Source organism: Manacus vitellinus, unplaced genomic scaffold (assembly GCF_001715985.3).
Source record: "Manacus vitellinus isolate BGI_N305 unplaced genomic scaffold, ASM171598v3 scaffold_23_pilon, whole genome shotgun sequence".
Classification (NCBI taxonomy): Eukaryota; Metazoa; Chordata; class Aves; order Passeriformes; family Pipridae; genus Manacus; species Manacus vitellinus.
The window spans coordinates 12,108,102-12,108,873 of NW_021939718.1; the positions used below are offsets into that span (position 1 = coordinate 12,108,102).

The 772-nt window shown below is 62.8% G+C and overlaps 1 protein-coding gene across 1 annotated transcript in view; it reads right to left on the reverse strand.

Moving 5' to 3' along the window:
• RASGRF2 (Ras protein specific guanine nucleotide releasing factor 2) overlaps positions 1–545 on the reverse strand; it is a 129,116-nt gene extending 128,571 nt beyond the window's left edge. Inside the window, exon 1 of the mRNA XM_008923065.4 lies at positions 409–545. Coding sequence (XP_008921313.4) covers positions 409–545 — 137 coding nt within the window. The remainder of the gene's footprint in view (positions 1–408) is intronic.
• Positions 546–772: the final 227 nt, after the last annotated feature.

Consider the following 772-nt stretch of genomic DNA (forward strand, 5'->3'; position numbering starts at 1 on the left):
TCCCTGCATCCCCCTATCCCTGCATCCCTGCATCTCTCCATCCCGCTACCCCTCCGTCCCTCCCTGGGGGTGGATGGAGCGGGGGTTCGGGCGGTGAAACCCGCGGGCAGCGGTGCTCTCGGCCGGCCGGGACGGGCCGTGAGCCTCCGGGTTATTTGGGGCCGCCCGTGGGTTTCTCGACAGTTTCCGCCTTTCCGATTCTTCGAGCGAAAATCTTAGAAAGTGACAGGGCCGAGCGAGCGCGGCTGCCGGAGCCGGCAACTTCTCCTTCGAGCGAATTGCAGCGAAATGCAGCAGTGAAATACAAGTGAAATATCAGAAACCCGTCACTTCTAACCCGATACTCGCGCTGGTTAAAGGCGCGGGGGGGGGAGGAGGGGGGGCGTCGCAGATGTCGCCCCGCGGAACCGCATCCCCCCGAGCACCGCGTGGCGCGCAAAGACCACCCCGGCTCGGGGTGCGGGGGGCTCTGCCTGTGCCGGGAATCGCTTGAGGCACGCTGGGACCATTTTTAGATCCCAGCTGGCGGCTGTAACACGCAGCATCGCGGGCGGGGACGCGAGTGCAGGAGGAGGGTGCATGGGGACCGCCGAGAGGAGGGGGCGGCTCAACACATGCCGAAAGAAAAATGTGCGAGGAGTTACGCGGGTTTGTTTTCGCACTGGGTTAGTCAGGATGGCAGCAGGTGCGATCCGGTTCCTGCACTCAGGACAGTGGTACCTCCACGCCTTAATTACAGCAAATAAATTTTGGCGAGAGAGCTGGCAGGAAA